The 19,019-nt window shown below is 43.4% G+C and overlaps 1 protein-coding gene across 1 annotated transcript in view; it reads right to left on the reverse strand.

Annotated features, from left to right (window-relative positions):
- Nucleotides 1-19,019, reverse strand: part of LOC141166209 (mucosa-associated lymphoid tissue lymphoma translocation protein 1-like) — a 76,119-nt gene that overhangs the window by 8,531 nt on the left and 48,569 nt on the right. Inside the window, exons 12-13 of the mRNA XM_073652676.1 lie at nt 7,319-7,446; nt 5,390-5,530 (exon numbers count right to left, since the gene is read on the reverse strand). Coding sequence (XP_073508777.1) covers nt 5,390-5,530; nt 7,319-7,446 — 269 coding nt within the window. The remainder of the gene's footprint in view (nt 1-5,389; nt 5,531-7,318; nt 7,447-19,019) is intronic.

The following is a 19,019-nucleotide window of genomic DNA, read 5'->3' on the forward strand; positions in this document are numbered from 1 at the left end:
CATATAAAGTTTAGCTGTTCTACCAGGATTATCCTGACATTTTCTTAGGTCCATTGTACAGCAAAAACCATGGTCTGTAAACAGCTTTCAACGCAGCAAAAGGATCTCATTTGTTGAAAGTTATCAGTCAGGAGAAGGGTACAATTTTTTCCCCAAGGCATTAGATATTTGATGGAACACTGTGAAGATTATCATGAAGACGTGGCTGTCAGGACTCTATTTTCTTTTAACTTTTGGGCTTTCCTGCCCTTTTTCAAGATGGCGTCCTTGGTCTCATGTGCCCTTTCTCTTTTGCTTTATAACTCCACCCCACCCTCCTGCCAGTGCTTGAGTATTCTGCCTGTGACCAGTTCCTGGTGGCTTCCTGGCTTTCTGCATGCTCCTGCAATCCTGTGTGATTCTCCAGTCTCCTGCTCACAAGAGATCCTGCTGAATACCCTGATTTCCAGCATTCCTTCTGCCTCTGCTCCCACCTGCTTTTGCTGTGCACATAAGCTGGTTTCTCCTCTGTTCCTACATACTATAAATAGAATCAGAGCACAGATCTGTTCTGGACTTTGAGACTTTCTATCCAGGCCTCCCTGTGTTAGGGTGAACACTTTGGTATGTTCACTAGTTGCCTGCTCCTGGCCTAATTAATATGATCAAGTGCATGCAAGAAAGAGTAACATCAGACACACACAGTCGGATGTAAGCTCTCCTTGATCAGCTATGGCACAGCTCCAAGTCTCTTTATTCAACCCGAACATAGACTTATATAAACTGTAAATAGGGGCTTGGTTAACCCTAGAATGGGAGTAACCAGATGTATTCATTGGTTAGTCCATGGGCAGATCCGTGAGGTCATCAGGGGGCGTGATCCATGAGGTCATCAGGGGGCGTGATCCATGATGTCATCGGGGGGGTGGTCCATGAGGTCATCAGGGGGCGTGATCCATGCGATGTGTCGTTCTGTGATTGGTTAGTCCTTCTATAGAATGCAGCCACCTCCCAGAACAGAGCATGGTGTGATGAAACAGGAAATGGCAGCCATCTTTTGATCTAAACAAGCTTATGTAAGGTGAAATACACTTTATGGGTCTTTTGTCTCAATCTCCTATGTCTTGAGGTTAATTAAGTATTTGATCCTATGGCTCTCCTCAACACCTGGACAATTAAATATATATATGTGGACTTGCTTAAATATATATGTATCTAACTGTGTTTGGACTAAACAAAGACTTTCTTGTGACAAGCATCTTCAAGTGTCTATGGACTTTGAGTTTTTCTCTGCACTAGTGTTTATTCACCGTGTGTTATAATATAGACTTTCCACCTATAAACTGTGTTCTGTCGTGTCTCCACACAAAAGGACTCCTGAGCTATCCATTATAATTGTTACAGTGACTTAAATTCGGAGCAACAATCACATTACCTAGAATTCAACATCGTTTAAAAATTGGTGAAAAGGCTAGAAAAAAATTGGCCCAAGGGGCTGTCAAGGAGCCTATGGCAACACTAAAGGAGCTACAGGAATTTCTGTCAAGTACCGGTTGTGTACTGAATGTGACAACAATTTCCTGTATTATTTATATGTCTGGACTGTGGGGTGGGGTGGGGTGGGGTGGGGTGGCAAGATGGAAGAAAAAATATCTAAATCTATCTATGTTTTGCCAGAACCTAGATCAAGTCTATCAAAAGCATGTGGAAAATGTGTTATGCTCTGATGAGTCTAATATGGAAGTTTTTGGCTATAATTTCAAAAGGTATGTTTGGCTCAAAGCCAACACTGTGCATCACCAAAAGAACACCATACCCACAGTGAAGCAAGATGGAGGCAGTGACATGCTTTGAGGCTGTTGTTCTGCAGCAGGAAATGGTCCTTTAATCAAGGTGATGGGAATTATGAACAGTACCAAATATTAGTCAATTTTTGCAATAAAACCTTCAGGCCTCTGCTAAAAAGATCCTAAACATACCTCCAAATCAACAAAAAAAGTTGCTGCCACGCTGTCATCTGCGTGACAGCTTGGCAAATCAGGGATGTTCATGGGCGGAGCCGATTTTTTTGGCGCGAACACGTCGGAACCCCGTACACGAACACGAATTTGAAATGCCGAACAAATTCGCTCAGCACTAGTGGATATCAATGCAACCACATTGTTTTAGTTCTTTAATTTCCATTTTCTACCTTAAAATATCTCAGTTTACTTTTCAATTGAATTGTTCAGATTATAGTTGATCTTACAGGTGGAAAATGTTCTGAAATTACTCTTTGTGGTATTTTTTTACATGACAAAAGCCTAGCATTTTAACAAGGGTGTGTATACTTTTTATATTCTATCCATCTATCTATCTATCTATCTATCTATCTATATTAGTCTACAGGCAAAGAGGCAATGCAGCTCTTTTATTTAATAGATTTGTGTGGATCTCCGTGCACAAAATTCCACCGATGATAATTTTTTAAACTTTCTGATTTATCAGAAGTTAATTATAACTGAGGGTACACTTCATTATAAATGGTTTAACCCTTTCCTAACATAAGATGTACCAGAACATCCTACGTGTAGCACAGGTGTGTGGAGCGGACTCAAGAGCTAAGCCCTCTCTATAAATAGCAGGTGCCATACCGCCTGCACCCGCATGATTGCCGATCGCTGCCATTTAAGTGAGGATGTCAGTCCATGAGAGCGGCATGTAAGTGATGGGATTTTCTTTTTGGCATCCATTGGTTCCCTTGAGATGTGATCCATAGGGTGCTGAATGTGGTACATTCTTTGTACTCCCTTGAAGCCCAGTTTTATTTAAAAAATAAAAAACAAGCGTTTGAATCACTACAATTTTCATAATCCAAAAATAAAGAAATGAAAAGAATAAACATATTTTGTATCACAGTATTCAAAAAGGTTTGTTCTTTGAAAACATAAAATTAGTTAACCCATATGGTTAACAGCATAAATAAAACAGAATCTCCCCTAAAAATGCAATAACAAGTGATGAAAACATTATATATACCCCTAAATTATACCAATAAAAATATCAGCTCACCAGACAAAAATCAAGCCCTCACATAGCTCCATCGGCAGAAAATAACAAAGTTTTGTGTATCGTATATATATTATAATATACTGAATATATGATATATCTATATCACAATGTAAAAGTATGGTATCACTAAAGTACACCTTAATTGTACTGACCTCAAGTATAATGTTGTAGATCATCTTTACAGCACAATGAACGCCATAAAAGCATAACCCAAAAGCAAATGGCGCAATTGCTTTTTTTTCACCATTTCCCCTCGGTTGGATTTTTCAGTACATTTTGTGACAAAATGGATGGTGTGTTTTAAAATTACAACAGGTCCAGCAAAAAAATAAGCTCTCGTATGTAGACTCAAATTTAAAAGAAAATAAAAAAGCAATGGCACTTTGAAGAAGGGAAGAATAAAAGTAAAGCACAACTAAATCATATAAACAAAACCTCACCCGGTCAGAAAGGTGTTAATACAAATTGGTTGTAGCATTACCACTTCCTAAAGCAAACAATGTAACAGGAACTTAAATGGGAATTACCAAAGACAGTTGATGTTTTACTAATAGTCATGTGTATTAATTATAAGGAAGTCAAGATGCTATTTATAAAGCTCACGTTATCAGAGGGATCTGTGCTGTAAAGTCTTTCTTTTTTTACTTATAACATAAGTCAAGAATTTTCTCCAGGGGTTGAAAATTGGTGCAAAATGAAAATTGCAAACACTCAGTGAGTCATCTTTAAATTTAGCAAAAATATTAAAACTTGTGGCCTAAGGCCACGGCCCCACTATCAGTATTTGGTCAGTATTTTTTCTCAGGAGTGGAAGCCAAAACCAGGTGAGGAACAATTAGAGAAAAGCTATAATAGAAACAAGTCACCAATTCTGCATTTATCACCCACTCCTGAGAAAAAATACTGACCAAATACTGATAGTGGGGCCGTGGCTTTAGGAGAACTGACTGGCTGAAAAAGAATATTTAGATTTTTGAAAAATATATATTTTTGAACTGATTAAATTACTTCACTTTATAAATTTAGAAATGTTCACATCCATACTACTTAAAAAGTAATGTCCCCTTTAGACAGCAGATCCAGGCTGTTAAATGACTGCTTATCGGCTATATACAAGCTGATCGGTGGTCTTTTACTTGTCGCTTACACTGGGTGATGTGCTGCCCATAAAGATGATCTTTATGCCGGTGTAACCATCATTGCACCTACTGAATCAGCATTTTGATCGTTCTTCGTGTAATTACCGACCTGTTTAAATGGGCCGATAGTCGGGAACAAGTGTTTCTATGAATTTCCCGCTTGTTTGGCTCATCTAAGGGGGCCATTGATTAACCTTCAATCATTTTTGTCATATAACATTCACAGTTCTGACAGCTAACAATATGACTACATGAAAACACACCGCCAGTGGCAAAACTCCTTGTAAACATGCCGACATGACTGCCTTCAACTCTTTTCACAGTAAACTGCCTTCATCACTGTCTTAAATTTGCTTGTCCCACTTTTTAGGTGAACACAAGAATTTGTCGCCCGCTATCCTCAGCAGTGTTGGAGATCCAGTGGTCAGCCTTCTACCTTTTTTACCAGGTCTAGTTGTAGTTTTGAATAACACCATTTATTTTACCAACTAATGCACTGAAAAATAATTCCAAGAGAGGTGAAATGCTGAAAAATTGTAATTTTGCCTTTTCGATTTATTTTTCTTTACGGCAATTAATTATTTTAGATTTTGATAAAATAGACTTTTATGGATGTGATGACACCAAATATGTCTATTTTTTATTTTATATATGGATGTGGAAAAGAAGGGGGATTCAAATTTTTTTAAATTATTTTTTTGATTTATTTTAGGAAATTCAAACCTGCATTTGATCGCTGTACAATATATTGCAGCGCGTCAGTATTGCAGTACATAATAATAAATCACGTTCTCCTATGAAGAACACTAAGATGGCAACCCCATGATCACATTGAGGGGGAACTAATGGGCACTTAAGCAAAATTGCACCACCTAAATGGCAGAGAATGACTGCAGCATTTACGTATTTAAACAGCAGCGATTGAAAATAGCTCCTATTGCTGCTGTTGGAGGCAGGACCATACCTGCCCAATGTAGAGTCGGTTCAGCTCCTAAGCCCACTCAATGACGTAGCATGATGTCATGGGGTGGGAAGGTATTAAGGTTTTATATATATATGAAACCATAAATCATGAATTATACAGAACCACAATTTACTTCACATAACTAAGAAGGTAGTCATGTGTTATATGTATTTGAGAATGCCAGGAAAATACCCCTGTTCTCTAAAATCATGCAGACTGCTGGCACACTCCAGAGGGCGCCATATCCCCAACTTACTAGCACGCTGTTCCCAAACAGTCCGGTTCAGATGTTCACTTCCCGAAAAGTAGGTCTTGTCAGTCAAAGCTCGAGCCTCTTTTAGAGAGTGTCTTATTTCCATAACTTGTTTGCCAGTTACCAAAGGATCTCTGCCAATATCTTTATGGAGTTAAAATAAATAGAGAGGTCAACAGTGGACATAAGACTTGCATTTAAAACATTTCATATGCATTTCATTCACACTGTCATTTGGATGTTGGATATAGTACAAGAGTGTTTTTACTTCTGATGTTAGCATATCTGCTGGTGCTTAATTTCTAGTGTAAAATATGTATAAACATAGATATTAAGTATATAATATCCATTATATGTACATACATCAATCATATAAAAAAGAAAGAACACTGAACAGCAGGAAATCTGACCATAATTATGTTATACCTCTCCTAATATTTCCAAAAACAATTCGCCTTTAAGAAAACCTTGCAAGAAAAAAGCATTAGTCAATGTGTCTCTTCAAATCCTGCACATAGACGGCAATAAGCTTCTAACTGTGTCAGAATGACAATAGAAGAGAAGTGGAGCTCCTGGAAAAGAAGGCGCTGAGATCAGACACTTCATTCATTTCAATTTGGCTGACAACCAAAGAACTTTTTTCTATCAAATACATTTTTTTTGTTTTATAATATAAATGCAATAGGTAGGGGATATAGAAATAAGGGCAGTCAATCAAAATTTTTTTTTTTAATGTTTTATAACTGTTACGTTTAGATCATTAAAAAAACATAAAACACCCTATGACAGGGGTTTCCTCTGTGGGAAACACCCCCTTAGATTTTCGACTGTATAGAACACGAGATATGTTTATCTCTGTCTTATGTGACTTACGGTCATTACCCAGTACTTGGTACCCAACTTATTGTTGTATTATATTTCATCCCAGATGCAACATTTCCGAGGGTGGGGAGGAGATGGGCTATATGATGGAGGGGGTCGGTTGGTAAGGGGAGGTATGAAGTGGCAACATTCAGTGGGCTCTCTCGAAGTGGGGCATTTTCAGATGGATAGAATAAGACATCCAAAACTAGCTATTCAAGTATGGGACAGAGATAAACGTTTGCTTGGATTCACGGAATACCTACCTCTTTGGCATAATCCAGGTCAGCAGGAAATACATAAACTCTTAGACTTTAGGACTTGGGAGGAGAGAGAGGTAGGTCTGGTGTCCCAACTACTTCAAATAATGGATTTAAGAGCTTTGACCAAATCCAATCTGAATTCACAATTCTGCGCAGATCCTTTTACCAACATTTACAGTTGAGACATGCATATGAGAAACAAGTTAAGCTAACCAATATTACTATCAAACACAATCATATGTTTAGTCTGCTGGTTATGTCAAATTGGTAGAGAGGTCTTATCTCCAGTTTATATAAGGAATGTCCGCCGACACCTGAATAAATTTCCCCTACATGCTAGGGATAAGTGGGAAAGGGACTTGTGACCCCTAACGGATGATCAGTGGACAGATGTTCTGGAGCAGACGCCTATGCTTTCGCTCTGAAGGTCAGAGGCTATCCCAAGTATATCTCCTTCATAGGGTATATAGAATTCCTAGCCTACTGTACAAGATGGGGATTAGACTCCATGCAGTATGCCCCAGATGCGGACAGGAATGTGTGAATATTGAGGAGTATTGGAAAGATATTTTGGCCCTAATAAAACAGATATATGCTGCCTGACAACCCCTTAACTGAGTCTACTGTATAACAGTATGCCTTAAGCTCCTCTGCTGATGGCTCCAGACAACCAGGACTTTGTATAAGAATTATGGCTGACAGTATGACATTATAGAGTAGGACGAAGACCAGGTCTTGGGACTAGTATAGGAAAGGTTACATTAATCATTAATGCTGTTGTAATTAATGCAATCACAATATAATTTACCTTCAAGGACCTCATCTAGCATGTGCGTAACCTTCTGTTCTTTCAAAATGTGCTTCTTCAAATACGTCATAAAGATTCCAGAGCTGAATGCCTCGTCCTGAACTTCATACGCCTCTGCATTCTCACTTCTATAGGGAAATAAAGGAGACCGTAACTTTCTTGAATTAACAACATAGGTGACTGTCATCAGATTCTCCTAAACCCCTTTCATATAATTGACATCAAGGGCAATGCATGGAGTTGGTCTGCAGGCGCTTTTACACACTCAGAAGAGCTTTCGTTCTCAATCACTGGCCCATTTAAACATGCCGCCATTCAGCTGATTAATGTGATTAATGCGCTAGCCCATCAGCTGATTCAATAGCTTCTATGGGCCTGTAAATAATCATTGAGGTCAGGAGATTTTCCCTTAATGACTATGCTTGCTTATATAGCGCCATTAATTCCACTGTGCTTTACAGACATTATCATCACTGTAAACAACTGATGTGCTGCCATCAAGACGCATGCTGTATGTGGACAGAATAATCACAATTATTATTATTCTGACCTCATACAGTTTGTAGCGGCCTGTGCAAAGCCCTCAACGTATGTCTGAGCACACACAAGGCTCAATACAAAGTCTATGAGCCCTTACACATTGCTCTATGCGTGCTTACACAGAAGATCAGTGCTTCTTCCTGACAAGCTACATGTTTCCATGCGGCTTTTTGAGCAATCGGTAAGATTCTCAGGACCAAGACACCCACTGATCTGCAGGACATATCATGTAGTATCTATCAACTAAAAAAAATAAATGATATATAGTCTTTAACTACACTCTATCAATGAGTATTAATCATTTTGGAAAAATCAATTGTTAAACCGTGGGCCTGAGGAAAAGTTAGATTGTTCTCAGAGGAGGAAATGAATGGGTTATGAATAGTGTTGAGCGATACCTTCCGATATCAGGAAATATCGTATCGGATTGGATCGGGCCGATACCCAAAAAGTATCGGATATCGCCGATTCCGATACCGGAAACCAATGCAAGTCAATGGGACACAAATATCGGAATGAAAATAAACCCTTTCTTTCCTTGTAGGTTAATTCTACATGAAGTAAAACAACTAAGAATAATGTAGAATGACATGAAAAGCCGGCAATTCATCAGCGGCATTCACCGGTACCTGACAATTTACAACAGAAAGAATAGAGCTTCACACATAGATTAGGTAGATAGAAACATGTCAGTCACATATATAAGAAGTACAGTGACAGTGTTGCTTACTGTACTTGTCATTTAGTGTAAAGGATTTATTTAAAAAAATAATAGTGTTTTCATGCACCGTCTCTTTAAAAAAGCCGGCCGGCAATTCAGCAGCGGTACCCGACAATTTATAACAGAAAGAATAGAGCATCACACATAGATAGATAGAAACATGTCAGTCACATATCTATGAAGTACAGTGACAGTGTTGATTACTGTACTTGTCATTTAGTGTAAAGGATTTATTTAAAAATATAATAGTGTTTTCATGCACCGTCTCTTTAAGAAAGCCGGCCGGCAATTCAGCATCTGTACCCGACAATTTATAACAGAAAGAATAGAGCATCACACATAGATTAGATAGATAGAAACATGTCAGTCACATATATATGAAGTACAGTGATAGTGTTGATTACTGTACTTGTCATTTAGTGTTAAAATAAAGGATTTATTTTAAAAAAAATTGGCGTGGGGTTCCCCTTAATTTTAGGCTCTAACGGAGGTTAAGCAGACAGCTGGGGCAAATGTTTGAAGCCTGGGAAGGGGGTAATACCCACGGAGCTTCCCAGGCAACTAATATCAGCCCCCAGCTGAATACCTAGCCTTTACTAGCTATTAAAATGGGGGAACCCCCCCAAAAAAATAACGTGGGGTCCCCCCTAATTTAATAGCTAGCAAAGGCTAGGCAGACAGCTGGGGGCTGATTTTAATAGCCCAGGAAGGGTGCCATGAATATTGGCCCCCTCCCAGGCTAGAAACACCAGCCGTCAGCCGCCCCAGAAATGGCGCATCCATAGGATGCGCCAATTCTGGCACTTAGCCTCGCTCTTCCCACTGCCCTGTAGCGGTGGCAGTGGGGTAATAGGGCTGGGGTTGATGTCAGCTTATAATGCCAGCTGACATCAAGCCCAGGTTAGTAATGGAGAGGCGTCTATAAGACACCCCCATTACTAACCCCATAGTCAAAGTTAAAGAAAAACACAAACACCCAGAATAAAGTCCTTTAATTGAAATAAACACACAATTCTTTATTGTTCTAAATTAAACCATACTTACCATCACGCCCATTCCAGCTGAAGCCAACGATCTCCTGCAATAAAAGAAAAATAATAAAGCAACCTCATCCTTACCTTTCCATGGTTCCCACGACAGCTTCAGCTCTGCTACATCGAGATGACAGGCTGGACCGCAGCAGAACGCTGCCATCCAGCCTGTCATCCCGCAGACACTGAGAAGCGCAGGCATGCTTGCGCTCCTCAGTGTCTCTCTGTGACGTCATCCAGATGAGCCGAGTTCATGTCCAATGAACTCAGCTCACCTCATGCACGTCACTGACAGCGTGGGAAAATTCTCACGCTGAAGCGCTGAGTGCAGGAGAATTTTCCCACGCTGTCAGTGACATGCATGAGGTGAGCTCATGTCCAATGAACTCAGCTCACCTCATGCACGTCACTGACAGCGTGGGAAAATTCTCACGCTGAAGTGCTGAGTGCAGGAGAATTTTCCCACGCTGTCAGTGACGTGCATGAGGTGAGCTGAGTTCATTGGACATGACCTCGGCTCATCTTTATGCCGTCACAGCCAGACACTGAGGAGTGGAAGTATGCCTGCGCTTCTCAGTGTCTGCGGGATGACAGGCTGAATGGCAGCGTTCTGCTGCGGTCCAGCCTGTCATCTCGATGTAGCAGAGCTGAAGCTGTTGTGGGAGCCATGGAAAGGTAAGGATGAGGTTGCTTTATTATTTTACTTTTATTGCAGGAGATCGTTGGCTTCAGCTGGAATGGGCGTGACGGTAAGTATGGTTTAATTCAGAACAATAAAGAATTGTGTGTTTATTTCAATTAAAGGACTTTATTCTGGGTGTTGTGTTTTTTTAAATAATTTACTAGAAATTCATGGTGGTCATGTCTAATATTGGCGTGACCCCATGAATTTCGGGCTTAGGGCCAGCTGATAATGCCAAGCTGGCCTTAACCCCTTTATTACCCAGTGAGCCACCGCACCAGGGCCCTGGATGAGTTGGGTACAGCGCCAGAAGATGGCGCTTCTATGAACGCGCCATTTTCTGGGACGGCTGCGGACTGCAATTTGCAGCGGGGGTGGCCCAGAAAGCTTGGGTCTCCCTGCGCTGCGGATTCCAGCCCCCAGCTGCCTAGTTGTACCTGGCTGGGCACAAAAATAGGGCGAAGCCCCACTCATTTTTTTTTTAAATTATTTCATGAAATTCATGGAATAATTAAGAAAAAAAGGGCTTCCCTATATTGTTGTGTCCGGCCAGGTACAAATAGGCAGCTGGTGGTTGGGGGCAGCCTGTTCCTGCCTGCTGTACCTGGCTGGACACAAATATAGGGTGAAGCCCCACATCAATTTTTTTTAAAATAAATCCTTTATTTTAACACTAAATGACATTTGAGGAGTTAATAAAGATGCAGTCCCTAAATTATTATTTATTTTTTAATTAATTTTTCCCAAAACTTTTGACGTGGTCTTCGCCATATTTTTGTATGCCAGCCAGGTACAGCATCCAGCTTCTATGAACGCGTCATTTTCCGGGGTGGCTGCGGACTGCAATTTTCAGCGGGGGGGGGGGGGCAGAAAGCTTGGGCCTCCCTGCGCTGCAGATTCCATCCCCCAGCTGCCTAGTTGTACCTGGCTGGACACAAAAATAGGGAGAAGCTTCACGTATTTTTTTTTTTTAATTATTTCATGAAATTCATGAAATAATTAAGAAAAAAAGGGCTTCCCTATATTGTTGTGTCCAACCAGGTACAAATAGGCAGCTGGTGGTTGGGGGCAGCCCGTTCCTGCCTGCTGTACCTGGCTGGACACAAATATAGTGCGAAGCCCCACGTCAATTTTTTTTAAATCATTTCAGGAAATTCATGAAATAATTAAAAAAAATTGATGTGGGGCTTCGCCCTATATTTGTGTCCAGCCAGGTACAGCAGGCAGGAACGGGCTGCCCCCAACCACCAGCTGCCTATTTGTACCTAGCCGGACACAACAATATAGGGAAGCCCTTTTTTTCTTAATTATTCCATGAATTTCATGAATTTAAAAAAAAAATACGTGGAGCTTCGCCCTATTTTTGTGTCCAGCCAGGTACAACTAGGCAGCTGGGGGCTGGAATCTGCAGCGCAGGGAGGCCCAAGCTTTCTGGGCCCCACCCGCTGCAAATTGCAGTCCGCAGCCGCCCCGGAAAATGGCGCGTTCATAGAAGCACCATCTTCTGGCGCTGTACCCAACTCATCCAGGGCCCTGGTGCGGTGGCTCACTGGGTAATAAAGGGGTTAAGGCCAGCTTGGCATTATCAGCTGGCCCTAAGCCCGAAATTCATGGGGTCACGCCAATATTAGACATGACCACCATGAATTTCTAGTAAAGTATTTAAAAAAAACACAAACACCCAGAAAAAAGTCCTTTAATTGAAATAAACACACAATTCTTTATTGTTCTAAATTAAACCATACTTACAGTCACGCCCATTCCAGCTGAAGCCAACGATCTCCTGCAATAAAAGTAAAATAATAAAGCAACATCATCCTTACCTTTCGATGGCTCCCACGACAGCTTCAGCTCTGCTACATCGAGATGACAGGCTGGACCGCAGCAGAACGCTGCCATCCAGCCTATCATCCCGCAGACACTGAGAAGCGCAGGCATGCTTGCGCTCCTCAGTGTCTGGCTGTGACGGCATCCAGATGAGCCGAGGTCATGTCCAATGAACTCGGCGCACCTCATGCACGTCACTGACAGCGTGGGAAAATTCTCACGCTGAAGCGCTGAGTGCAGGAGAATTTTCCCACGCTGTCAGTGACGTGCATGAGGTGAGCTGAGTTCATTGGACATGACCTCACCTCATGTATGTCACTGACAGCGTGGGAGAAGTCTCACGCTGAAGCGCTGAGTGCAGGAGAATTTTCCCACGCTGTCAGTGACGTGCATGAGGTGAGCTGAGTTCATTGGACATGACCTCGGCTCATCTGGATGCCGTCACAGCCAGACACTGAAGAGCGCAAGCATGCCTGCGCTTCTCAGTGTCTGCGGGATGACAGGCTGGATGGCAGCGTTCTGCTGCGGTCCAGCCTGTCATCTCGATGTAGCAGAGCTGAAGCTGTCGTGGGAACCATGGAAAGGTAAGGATGAGGTTGCTTTATTATTTTTCTTTTATTGAAGGAGATCGTTGGCTTCAGCTGGAATGGGCGTGACTGTAAGTATGGTTTAATTTAGAACAATAAAGAATTGTGTCTTTATTTCAATTAAAGGACTTTTTTCTGGGTGTTTGTGTTTTTTTTTTAATACTTTACTAGAAATTCATGGCGGTCATGTCTAATATTGGCGTGACCCCATGAATTTCGGGCTTAGGGCCAGCTGATAATGCCAAGCTTGCCTTAACCCCTTTATTACCCAGTGAGCCACCGCACCAGGGCCCTGGATGAGTTGGGTACAGCGCCAGAAGATGGCGCTTCTATGAACGCGCCATTTTCCGGGGCGGCTGCGGACTGCAATTTGCAGCGGGTGGGGCCCAGAAAGCTTGGGCCTCCCTGCGCTGCGGATTCCAGCCCCCAGCTGCCTTGTTGTACCTGGCTGGACACAAAAATAGGGCGAAGCCCCACGTATTTTTTTTTTTAATTATTTCATGAAATTCATGGAATAATTAAGAAAAAAAGGGCTTCCCTATATTGTTGTGTCCAACCAGGTACAAATAGGCAGCTGGTGGTTGGGGGCAGCCCATTCCTGCCTGCTGTACCTGGCTGGACACAAATATAGTGCGAAGCCCCACGTCAATTTTTTTTTTAATTATTTCATGAAATAATTTTTTTAAAAAAGGGCTTCCCTATATTGTTGTGTCCGGCCAGGTACAAATAGGCAGCTGGTGGTTGGGGGCAGCCTGTTCCTGCCTGCTGTACCTGGCTGGACACAAATATAGGGCGAAGCCCCACATCAATTTTTTTTAAAATAAATCCTTTATTTTAACACTAAATGACATTTGAGGAGTTAATAAAGATGCAGTCCCTAAATTATTATTTATTTTTTAATTAATTTTTCCCAAAACTTTTGACGTGGGCTTCGCCATATTTTTGTATGCCAGCCAGGTACAGCATCCAGCTTCTATGAACGCGTCATTTTCCGGGGTGGCTGCGGACTGCAATTTTCAGCGGGGGGGGGGGGGGGGGGCAGAAAGCTTGGGCCTCCCTGCGCTGCAGATTCCATCCCCCAGCTGCCTAGTTGTACCTGGCTGGACACAAAAATAGGGAGAAGCTTCACGTATTTTTTTTTTTTAATTATTTCATGAAATTCATGAAATAATTAAGAAAAAAAGGGCTTCCCTATATTGTTGTGTCCAACCAGGTACAAATAGGCAGCTGGTGGTTGGGGGCAGCCCGTTCCTGCCTGCTGTACCTGGCTGGACACAAATATAGTGCGAAGCCCCACGTCAATTTTTTTAAAATCATTTCAGGAAATTCATGAAATAATTAAAAAAAATTGATGTGGGGCTTCGCCCTATATTTGTGTCCAGTCAGGTACAGCAGGCAGGAACGGGCTGCCCCCAACCACCAGCTGCCTATTTGTACCTAGCCGGACACAACAATATAGGGAAGCCCTTTTTTTCTTAATTATTCCATGAATTTCATGAATTTAAAAAAAAAATACGTGGAGCTTCGCCCTATTTTTGTGTCCAGCCAGGTACAACTAGGCAGCTGGGGGCTGGAATCTGCAGCGCAGGGAGGCCCAAGCTTTCTGGGCCCCACCCGCTGCAAATTGCAGTCCGCAGCCGTCCCGGAAAATGGCGCGTTCATAGAAGCGCCATCTTCTGGCGCTGTACCCAACTCATCCAGGGCCCTGGTGCGGTGGCTCACTGGGTAATAAAGGGGTTAAGGCCAGCTTGGCATTATCAGCTGGCCCTAAGCCCGAAATTCATGGGGTCACGCCAATATTAGACATGACCACCATGAATTTCTAGCAAAGTATTTAAAAAAAACACAAACACCCAGAAAAAAGTCCTTTAATTGAAATAAACACACAATTCTTTATTGTTCTAAATTAAACCATACTTACAGTCACGCCCATTTCAGCTGAAGCCAACGATCTCCTGCAATAAAAGTAAAATAATAAAGCAACATCATCCTTACCTTTCGATGGCTCCCACGACAGCTTCAGCTCTGCTACATCGAGATGACAGGCTGGACCGCAGCAGAACGCTGCCATCCAGCCTATCATCCCGCAGACACTGAGAAGCGCAGGCATGCTTGCGCTCCTCAGTGTCTGGCTGTGACGGCATCCAGATGAGCCGAGGTCATGTCCAATGAACTCGGCGCACCTCATGCACGTCACTGACAGCGTGGGAAAATTCTCACACTGAAGCGCTGAGTGCAGGAGAATTTTCCCACGCTGTCAGTGACGTGCATGAGGTGAGCTGAGTTCATTGGACATGACCTCACCTCATGTATGTCACTGACAGCGTGGGAGAAGTCTCACGCTGAAGCGCTGAGTGCAGGAGAATTTTCCCACGCTGTCAGTGACGTGCATGAGGTGAGCTGAGTTCATTGGACATGACCTCGGCTCATCTGGATGCCGTCACAGCCAGACACTGAGGAGCGCAAGCATGCCTGCGCTTCTCAGTGTCTGCGGGATGACAGGCTGGATGGCAGCGTTCTGCTGCGGTCCAGCCTGTCATCTCGATGTAGCAGAGCTGAAGCTGTCGTGGGAACCATGGAAAGGTAAGGATGAGGTTGCTTTATTATTTTTATTTTATTGAAGGAGATCGTTGGCTTCAGCTGGAATGGGCGTGACTGTAAGTATGGTTTAATTTAGAACAATAAAGAATTGTGTCTTTATTTCAATTAAAGGACTTTTTTCTGGGTGTTTGTGCTTTTTTTAAATACTTTACTAGAAATTCATGGCGGTCATGTCTAATATTGGTGTGACCCCATGAATTTCGGGCTTAGGGCCAGCTGATAATGCCAAGCTGGCCTTAACCCCTTTATTACCCAGTGAGCCACCGCACCAGGGCCCTGGATGAGTTGGGTACAGCGCCAGAAGATGGCGCTTCTATGAACGCGCCATTTTCCGGGGCGGCTGCGGACTGCAATTTGCAGCGGGTGGGGCCCAGAAAGCTTGGGCCTCCCTGCGCTGCGGATTCCAGCCCCCAGCTGCCTTGTTGTACCTGGCTGGACACAAAAATAGGGCGAAGCCCCACGTATTTTTTTTTTAAATTATTTCATGAAATTCATGGAATAATTAAGAAAAAAAGGGCTTCCCTATATTGTTGTGTCCGGCTAGGTACAAATAGGCAGCTGGTGGTTGGGGGCAGCCCGTTCCTGCCTGCTGTACCTGACTGGACACAAATATAGGGCGAAGCCCCACATAATTTTTTTTAAATTATTTCATGAATTTCCTGAAATAATTAAAAAAAAATTGACGTGGGGCTTTGCACTATATTTGTGTCCAGCCAGGTACAGCAGGCAGGAACGGGCTGCCCCCAACCACCAGCTGCCTATTTGTACCTGGTTGGACACAACAATATAGGGAAGCCCTTTTTTTCTTAATTATTCCATGAATTTCATGAAATAATTAAAAAAAAAAAAACGTGGAGCTTCTCCCTATTTTTGTGTCCAGCCAGGTACAACAAGGCAGCTGGGGGCTGGAATCCGCAGCGCAGGGAGGCCCAAGCTTTCTGGGCCCCACCCGCTGCAAATTGCAGTCCGCAGCCGCCCCGGAAAATGGCGCGTTCATAGAAGCTGGATGCTATACCTGGCTGGCATACAAAAATATGGCGAAGCCCACGTCAAAATTTTTGGGAAAAATTAATTAAAAAATAAATAATAATTTAGGGACTGCATCTTTATTAACTCCTCAAATGTCATTTAGTGTTAAAATAAAGGATTTATTTTAAAAAAAAATGGCGTGGGATCCCCCATAATTTTAGTCTCTAGCGGAGGTTAAGCAGACGGCTGGGGCAGATGTTTGAAGCCTGGGAAGGGGGTAAAACCCATGGAGCTTCCCAGGCTACTAATATCAGCCCCCAGCTGAATACCTAGCCTTTACTAGCTATTAAAATGGGGGACCCCCCCCAAAAAAATGACGTGGGGTCCCCCCTATTTTAATAGCTAGCAAAGGCTAGGCAGACAGCTGGGGGCTGATATTAATAGCCCAGGAAGGGTGCCATGAATATTGGCCCCCTCCCAGGCTAGAAACACCAGCCGTCAGCCGCCCCAGAAATGGCGCATCCATAGGATGCGCCAATTCTGGCACTTAGCCTCGCTCTTCCACGCTGCCCTGGTGCGGTGGCAGGGGGTAATAGTGGTGGGGTTCATGTCAGCGTCAGCTGCCATGAAGCCCAGGTTAGTAATGATGGGCGTCTATAAGACACCCCCATTACTAACCTACAAAGTGTTAAAAAGAAAAAACACACTACACCCAGAAAAAAATAATTTATTTGAAATAAAACACACCATTTTATTTAATTCTTAGTTTACTAAAAATAATAGTTACCTGTCCACGTTCCTGCGCTGATCTCCCATGCACAGCTGTCACATCTGGAGATGGTGACAGCTGTGCATGGCTGCTGTAAGCTCACACTGCCGGGAACACGTCCGCTCCCGGCAGCGGGAGCCACTGACTGAGGTCACCGGAGTGCATTCAGGCAGCGCAGCTCCGGAGACCTCCTTTACGGCACTGCTGTACCGTGGGAATTTCTCACGATACAGCAGGGCCGTAAAGGAGCTAACCGGAGCAGCGCTGCCTGAACTCCTGTGAACCCTTACGGCCCCGTCATTCTAGCGGCGGCAGCGGTTCAGGGCGGTCACATTCTATGTGGCTGCTCTGAACTGGAGATCATCGTGGGACACTCGTGGACTACTACAGAGGGGTAAGGATAAGGTTGTGGTTTATTATTTTATATTTTATTACAGGAGATCGATGGCTTCGGGGAATTAGGTGTCTAGGTGAGTATAGGTGTAGTTTTTTATTTTTTACTTTATTTTAGGTGGCGATCGGCGGGGACAGGTAATGTATGAACTAATTTATTGTAGGTAACCACTGGCCACCAATAACATGTATTTAAAATTTATTGGGGACACAGTAGGGCAATTTAAATAGCAGGATCAGGCTGATGGGAACTACTGCTCCCATCGAGCTGATCCTGCTGGCACGAGTGGACGGAGGACAGACATAGGCCGATGGGAGTAGTAGTGTCACATCGGCCTATGTCTGCCTGCACGCACAGACACCGCGCACACCCGCACAAACATCGCACACACACCCCGCACACACACCCCGCACACACACCCCGCACACACACCCCGCACACACACCCCGCACACACACCCGCACACACACTAATCAGACTGGTCTGGGAGGTGAGGCTGACCTGTGCGGCCGTGGGAAAGTTCATGTGAGTTCATGCAGTCAAGCATGAACTCACATGAACCCTCTGAGGGCACCGCGGCTACTTCAAATGAACAGCTGATCGGCATCACCTGATACCTCAGCTGTTCATTTGAAATAACCGGCGGGAAAGCGCAGCACAGAACGGGAAAGCCGGCGGTGAAGTCTTTTCACTGCCGGCTTCCCCGCCCGGGTCCTTCGCTCCCCGCTCCTTGGTGCTGCGCTCCCCGCCCGGTCCTAATTTACGATTGGGATTGGAGGTGGCGAGGGGAGCGGAGGATCGGGGTGGGAGGCTGCGGGGAAGCAGTATGGGGCTGTGTGATTGTTTAAAAGCCGGCGGCTTTTTACCGCGCGCCGACTTTTAAACAATCAGGAGAATTCTCCCCCGCTGGGATGGCATTCTGATGACAGGCTGGATCGCGCTGCCATCCAGCTTGTCATCCTTCACAGACACTGCAGAGCGCAGGCATTATGGGAACTTCCGATTCCGGTATTCGATATTGTAAAAGTATCGTAATTAAGTATCGGAATTCCGATACCGCGAATATCGGCCGATACCCGATATTACAGTATCGGAATGCTCAACACTAGTTATGAATGATTCATGGTTTTATGACGACTATTGGCTGACACAGTAAAATTAATTGAAGTGAATAAATATTATTAGTTGACATTTAACACATTGAACACTATTGTCATTTGTTTCTGCTTGAGCAACAAACAGGAAATAAGTTTATCCAAAAAGTAAAAGTTGAATTCGTCACAAGTGCCAAGGGGACAAAGCAGAAAAAACATTTACTGGATTGACTCACTACTTCACCTGTTAATTGCAATCACAGTAGAGATTAAAGGGTACCTGACAGGTGATACATGTGCTCAAACCGTAGGCAGCATGCATCAGCCACTGGTTGTACAATCACAGTCATTTATGTTTGACTTGGATATACTGCAGCATTTCAGAGAAAAACACAGTTTTAATAGCTGCTGGAGACTCAGGTGCGCGGGTGAGTAGTCATACAATCGGGTACTTAGGCAGAGGCTTGTCAGTCAGTGCCAGCGGGT

The sequence above is a fragment of the Phyllobates terribilis genome, unplaced genomic scaffold (assembly GCF_046119375.1).
Source record: "Phyllobates terribilis strain yellow unplaced genomic scaffold, ASM4611937v1 Scaffold_11__3_contigs__length_659146591, whole genome shotgun sequence".
Taxonomy (NCBI): Eukaryota; Metazoa; Chordata; class Amphibia; order Anura; family Dendrobatidae; genus Phyllobates; species Phyllobates terribilis.